Source organism: Sardina pilchardus, chromosome 14, assembly GCF_963854185.1.
Source record: "Sardina pilchardus chromosome 14, fSarPil1.1, whole genome shotgun sequence".
NCBI lineage: Eukaryota > Metazoa > Chordata > Actinopteri > Clupeiformes > Clupeidae > Sardina > Sardina pilchardus.
This window is the reverse complement of record NC_085007.1, coordinates 7,340,445-7,347,944: the sequence shown is the minus strand read 5'-3', so window position 1 is coordinate 7,347,944 and position 7,500 is coordinate 7,340,445. Positions and strand designations below refer to the sequence as shown.

Below are 7,500 nucleotides of genomic sequence, written 5' to 3'. Positions count from 1 at the left end.
ATCACATCGCGTGGGGCCATGAGCGCTCCGGACCCCGCGACTAACAAACTGTTGAGTTTCAACCAACGGTAAACGCAGTGGCTGCATGTCATACTATCTGTGCGTGTGTGCGTGTGTGTGTGTGTGTGTGTGTGTGTGTGTGTGTGTGTGTGTGTGTGTGTGTGTGTGTGTGTGTGTGTGTGTGTGTGTGTGTGTGTGTGTGTGTGAGAGAGACAGAGAGAGAGAGAGAGAGAGAGAGAGAGAGAGAGAGAGAGAGAGAGAGAAAGCGCGCGTGCGCTCGTGTGTGTACTGTGTATTTCGCCTCGGGTGGCTTGGCATAGACGCATGAATGGAAAGCTATACCCTGAAACTGTGATCTGTGTATTCCTTGAGTTTTGGGCGTGCTGTCATTGCAGTGTTTGTTGTCAGAAAGCACCCCGTACCTCTCTGGTGCATTCCCTGCCTGCAGTGTGTGCAACAGCCAGAGCTGATAGCCTACCACCTCTCCTCGATATTATAGCGAACTGGCGGATTCGGTGTGCGGATGTTGCTTCTCATAACAAGACTATGTTAAAGCTTTCTATGTCATTGGGAGGCAGGCTCACTGATCGACATAAAGCTGTGGACGAGGAATGTTCAGGGTTGGCTGTGTCATGGTTTGTACAAAAAGTCAGTTGTTTTATTGTGTTTTATTTATTTATTTATTTTGTGTCAGAGGGGTATGCTACCCAGTTAACTAGGTGCTTCTGTCGCAATTCTGAAACTAAGTACATGAAAACATGCTTTGAAATGGATTAGTCTATAATGTTGGGAAACACGGGACATGTGAATAAGAATAACAACACTACGAGGTTAGTTCAATTTTAAATGTTTTTTTCCACTGCAGTTATATATATATATATATGGTCAAAGTAAGCTCAAAAACTAGACACGGGGGAAAACATAAATAATGTATGCTAATGGTCCGTCGTTCACGGTAGAATGGAGTTCCATGCGACTCGCACACTTAACCTAGAGCGCTAGTGGAATAAAAAAGACTGTTGGCTAGTGGCGGAGGACAGCACTATTCATTCTATGGAATATGTAGGCTGGCTCTCCTTTACGTTGGCCTTTCCTCTCCTTCGCCTGGGCTACTCACTTGCCCTGTATGCTCTAAGCAGGCTAGCTTGTCACTGGGTACACTGTTAAAAAAAAGGTTCTTGGAGTGCTATATAGAACCATGCAGACTTTAAAGAACCCTTTGGATTCCTTTAATGAATCCTTCAAAATGGTTTAAAGAACCATTTAGGGGTGGCATACTGTATATGAAGTATGCATTAAAGCCATGCTTCATATATGCCACCCCATATTCTATGCAACACCCTTTTTCCTGAGAGTGTGCTCACTTGCCTGTATGATCCAGGCAGGCTGGCTTGTCACTGGGTAGCCTACCAAGATGAAGCAGGACAGACAGGGCGCTAATAGAATAAAGCAACCTTTGGATGGCCTGTTGGATGGTTGTGGATGGAGATGGGATTATGACATGTGTGTTATCTCTCCCTCTCTCTCTCTCTCTCTCTCTCTTCCTCTGCCTCTTTCCCTGTGTCTGTTTCTCTCTCCATGATTCCAGTAAGCTCTCCTGTTTAAGAATGTCATTGCACTGTTTCTGATATACTGTACGGAACACTAATCGATGAGGTTTCCAGTAGTTTCATCAGTCATCACAGCTGTTTCCATTGCTCCCACAAAACTACTGTAACACCACAGATGAGCATTCCCTCTCTATCTCTCTCTCTCTCCCTCTCTCTCTCTCTCTCTCTGTACATGTGTACTGTATGTGTGTTTACGTGTGTGTGTGTGTGTGTGTGTGTGTGTGTGTGTGTGTGTGTGTGTGTGTGTGTGTGTGTAATACTCTGGACATGGACATAGGTAGCTGTCTATATTGCATTCTCTAGTTGCAGTTTGCATTGTAGGCTAGTTGATCCTTCTCCTGTTCATTGTGTTTGTTAATTAATCCTGTATACTGTACCTGTGTATGTGTTTGGTACTGAGAAAAAGTGAACATGGATGTTTGATGATAATGCTGGAGTTTCTGTGATCCTCTCTTAAATAATTTGCGCATGGGCTTTGAGACCTAAGATGATAAGCATTTTCCAATGCACACACACACACACACACACACACAGAGACACACGTAGCACACAGGGATGCACACGCACACACACACACACACACACACACACACGCACACACACACTCCATACCCCCCCCCCCCGACACACACAGCACACGCATGCATACATCACCCCATACCCCCCTCCCCGCCACACACAAACACACACACCAGAGAAAGAGGGAGAGCAAGAGATAGAGAGACAGAGAGAGAGAAAGAGAGATAGAATACTCATACCGTGTCAGTCCAGGACCCCTTTCACTTTATGTTTGTTTTGATCCTTGGCCACTCCCACCTGCCTCACTGCAGACATTCTGTTGCTGTGGCAACACAACAGTGTCTATAAAATTGGAATGCCACTGACTGAGATGTTCCTTGGACTCATCATCATCATCATCATCCTCATCCTCATCATCATCATTGTCACTACCGAGTTACACATTCACTGAATCTCAATCAGCATCAATGTTAATGATTCAAGTCATCATGATCACCACCACCACCACCACCATCATCATCATCATCATCATCATCATCATCATCATCATCATCATCATCATCATCATCATCATTTCTGCCTCAGCGCATCCATCTCTGTTCTATCTCATAAATTCATGATCACATTGCTGCACATGCAGCATCAGCATTATCATGGGAAGTAGAACTGCTGATCTTGAATCGTGATACGAGATTGTGGGTGCTTTCATCACGATTTCGGTTTCAGTTTGCATATTGTTACAGTGCTGGTTGTAAGTGTCAAAGACTTTTGTTGTGACAGTTTGACACTCTTGCAGGGCAACTTTAAGATGTTACAGATTATCATATATACTGTAAATGTGACTGGAAATAGAATATTACTATACATTCAACAGTCGTGTAGTGCAAATACCCAAGCAATACCCTAATGTATAAAATATATGATCCAACTATGTACATTTCAGCAGTAACAGTTGATCATCCTCAATATTAACATCTTCTTCCTCTTCCTCCTCCTCCTTCCCCATATATACTTGCAAAAGCTCAAGCTGCTATCTTCGCCTATTCTCCCACACACACATTCTTTCTTACATTCACACTCTTACACACACACACACACTCTTACACACACACACACACTCACACACACTGTGATGTAGCTGGGGTGAAGGACAGGGCAGAGGCAGGAGGTATTTTATGTATTGGAGGTGTTTTATGAGGACCGGAGGTTAGGTCCCCACAGTTCACCTGCCACACACGCACACACACACACACACACACAGACGTGCTCTGAGTCGGGATGTCAGACAACAGGCAGCATTAATATGACTACTATCTCCCAGAGCAGAGACCACTAATGGAACAGTAATGATAGGCCTCCTCTCTCTCTCTCTCTCTCTCTCTCTCTCTGTCTTTCTCTCTCTCACACACACACACACTTAGACACACAGACACATGCACACACACACACTTATGTTTAACCGTACTTGCATTAGCACACATACCCATATATCATCGTTCTCCAGCCCACTCTTATACATTTATATTTTATCTTTCTGTCTCTCTGTCTCTCTGTCTCTTTCTCTCTGTCTCTTTCACTCACACACAGACTACAGACATAAACACACACACACACACACACACACACATACTTGTAAATGGTTTCCTTCCTTGCTCGCTCACTCTCCTTACCTCTCTTTCTATATCCTTTCCTCTCTCTCTCTCTCTCTCTCTCTCTCTCTCTCTCTCACACACACACACACACACACACACACACACTCACACACACACTCATGCCTGTGCACATAGACATGCACACCTGCTGTCTTGAGCATGTAGACCCTAGTAGTAGAATGAATGAATTTTCCATTTTAACGTGCAAACTTGTGTGTGTTTATATTTCAGTCGGCGTGTGTAATGTGTATTGATATTACCCGATGTGTGTGTTGATGTTGACCTGTTTGTGTTGATTTAAACCTGATGTTTGTGTGTTGATGTTTACCTGTTGGTGTTGATATTTACCTGTTTGTGTTTGTGTCTCAGCTCTGCGTCAGAGGACCTCGGCTGCAGGAGAGGGGAGTTCAGCCGGAAACACTACGGATCCGTGGAGCTGGTGAGAACCTCACCCTCGCACTTTACCCCTCTCTCTCTCTCTCTCTCTCTCTCTCTCTCTCTCTCTCTCTCTCTCTCTCTCTCTCGTGTTTGTGTGTGTGTGTGTGTGTGTCTTCATTTAGTTATTGTAAAATGATTAGTGGCTTTGGTGGGTTGGTGAGTTCTGCCGACAGAAGAGCATTATGTTTAGGGTCAATGCAAAGGGTGACTCACGACCAACCTCCTGAGATTATGGGTTGTAGTGAGCAATGATTGGTCATCTTTTGCATCTTTTGCATGATTCTTGTTCTTTTTTATTTGTGTTTTTGCTTTGTTTATTAACATGTTTTCATTTGACAGTCTAGCTTCCCTTTCGTAATGGTAATACAAAGATGCCTGCCTCTGCCTCACTCTGACTGGTTTGTTTACCACACAGACACGCTCTTTCTATTCACCTCATTTGAGTTTAATCTAGCCATCATGTTATGTTTTGCGCGAGACTGATAGCAGATCAGACAGAAAGCAGACTTGCAGACAGACGGACAGCTGAACAGGTGGATAGGGAGACAGGCAGAGCACACAGTGGATTTGATGAGTGATAACAGTGTGTATTCATTTGGTTCAGGTGTAAGGTGTGAGGTGCAGTCTTCACCACATGACTGTAAACAATGGAATTGTGATGAAGGGTGCATGTGAGTGAGAGAGAGAAAGAGAGAGAGAGTGTGTGTGTGTGTGTGTGTGTGTGTATGTGTGTCTTTGTTTGTGTGTGTGTGTATGTGTGTGTGTGTGTGTATGCGAGTGTGTGTGTGTACAGTATTATGTGCGCCTGTCCCCTTTGATAAAGCCCCCATACAGGAAGTGGTTCTGCAGCAGCTGTGCTGCTCTTCCTGCTGGTGGCGCAGTGTGGGTTTGTGGGAAGGTGGAGGACCGGACAGTGTGTGAGATTAGGCTCATGAGTCATGAGGCTCATATGTAGCATATCTGACTCAACAGATGGAGGAGAACACACATGGCATGAACCCCAGTGTGTGTGTGTGTGTGTGTGTGTGTGTGTGTGTTTGTGTGTGTGTGTGTGTGTGTGTCTGTGTGTCTGTCTGTCTGTGTGTCTGTGTGCGTGACTGTATCTTGCACAATGTTATATATATTTGTATGGGCATGTGCTCTTGACACACAGTGTGTGTGTGTGTGTGTGTGTGTGTGTGTGTGTGTGTGTGTGTGTGTGTGTGTGTGTGTGTTTGTGTGTGTGAGGTGGGTGTATGTTGCCATATGGACTTGCCTACGAATGTGACGAAGCATGCATTAGAGTAATGTGCCTGTGTGTGTGTGTGTGTGTGTGTGTGTGTGTGTGTGTGTGTGTGTGTGTGTGCGTGCGTGTGTTCTGAATTTGTATTATGAATTCCCTGCACAAGTGTCAAGTAAACAGAACTGGTACAGGAAAAGTCCTGTGCTTGTTTGAACACTTCACCTCTGTCAGTCTAAGCCATGCAGACTTAGACACAAAGCCTCTCTGGGAGGCTAGAGAGAATACATGGCTGATTTTTTCACCTGTCGTCTCTGAAAGTGGCTTCTTGAGGCATCTGTTTGGAGAGTGCTCTTACCAGGTGCTTTGGCTGCCTCCTGACATCCACACAGAAGCACAGGTAAATAAACAGGTGAACAGAGAGGACACCGAGGGGGAGAGAGATAACAGCAGAGAAAGAGCAGGATAGAGAGGAGGATAGAGAAAGAGAGAAAGAGAGAGAGAGGGGGAGGATAGAGGATAGGAGATGGAGTGGAGAATAGAGAGGAGGATGAAAGAGAGAGAAAGAGAGGAAGCTAGAGGATAGGACAGGAGAAAAGAACGGATGGAAAGAGAGAGAAAGCGAAAATGAGAAAGGAGGATAGAGAGAGGAGAATAGAGGGCAGGAGACGAAGAGGAAGATAGAGAGGAGAGAAAAGAGAGCGAGAGAGGCGTTACACACCTTTATTAAAACAACATCAGCTGTTTAAATACCACAAAATGAATAAATTGATAAGACAAATAAAACCATACACAGAGCTCACAGAACAGTGTCATATTTTAACATAGACAGAAAGACAGAGAGAAATGAAGACAGGAGAGAGAGAGGGGGAGTAGGAGGATAGACAGAGAGGGGGGGTAGGAAGAAGAAGGAGAGAGAGAGAGAACAGGGTGAGAGAGAGAGAGAGAGAGAGAGAGAGAGAGCAGGGGGAGAGAGGGGGGAGATGTTATAATGTTGAAGCCGTCATTCTGAAGCTTGAAAGGAACTCAACTTCAGTCTCTCCAGCCAAAATGCTCAGGTACAGAATCTCATTGGGCACTTGGCAGCAGATTCTGAAAACGATTTCAACAGCAATTTGTGCATCATGTTGTAGTCTGTCTGGCTCTTCCATGTGTGTGTGTGTGTGTGTGTGTGTGTGTGTGTGTGTGTGTGTGTGTGTGTGTGTGTGTGTGTGTGTGTGTGTGTGTGTGTGTGTGTGTGTGTGTGTGTGTGTGTGTGTGTGTGTGTGTGTGTGTGTGTGTGTGTGTGTGTGTGTGTGTGTGTGTGTGTGTGTGTGTGTCTGTGTATTCGTGTGTGATGGGATAGATAGCCATAGTTGGATGTCTAATATGTGTATGTGTATGCGTGTGCATGTGTGTGTGCGTGTGTGTAATGGGATAGATAGCCATAGATAGATGTCTTATGTGTGTGTGTGTGTGTGTGTGTGTGTATGTATGTGTGTGTGTGTGTGTGTGTGTGTGTGTGTGTGTGTGTGTGTGTGTGTGTGAGGTGGGATGGATAGCCAGCCATAGTTAGATGTCTAATATAGGTTGTAGAACAGTGAACCGTGACCATTTTTCATCACATTGACTTAACATGAGAGTATAGAGTAGAGGGTGAACATGAACAGATCCTGTCAGATCCTGCCACAGTTTTCCCATCGAGAGTAACGCTGAGGTGAGAGAGGCTCTCTGTTCTCTGTTCTCTGGATGGAGGAAGCTAAAGCGCCATACGTGAAAAGGGATGTTTGGATTCTGTACAATAACACAAGCTATACGGTCGAATGCCTGCGATTGTCATTATGCATCAGGCCATGGAGATTAAACTAGCAGAGGAAGCAAAAAAGAGCAGAGCACAATCACATTTACAGGCGCTGAGGATAGCATTGTTCTCCTTTTGATTCGGTACAGGTGTGTGTGTGTGTGTGTGTGTGTGTGTGTGTGTGTGTGTGCACGTGTGAAAAAGAGAGAGGAACATCGTTCAGACAGGAAGCAACACTGAAGAGATATCCCTTCATAGGTGCACATATTAAGCCTGATCTAT

General features: G+C 44.9%; 1 protein-coding gene across 7 annotated transcripts in view; it reads left to right on the top strand.

Annotated features, from left to right (window-relative positions):
* Positions 1-7,500, top strand: part of garnl3 (GTPase activating Rap/RanGAP domain like 3) — an 83,841-nt gene that overhangs the window by 24,940 nt on the left and 51,401 nt on the right. For 6 of the 7 annotated variants that reach the window (XM_062553622.1, XM_062553618.1, XM_062553621.1 and 3 more), the window contains exon 2: positions 4,151-4,220. In XM_062553622.1, coding sequence (XP_062409606.1) covers positions 4,151-4,220 — 70 coding nt within the window. Of the gene's footprint in view, positions 69-4,150; positions 4,221-7,500 lie in introns of all 7 variants that reach the window. The other variant, XM_062553619.1, reaches the window with a different exon arrangement.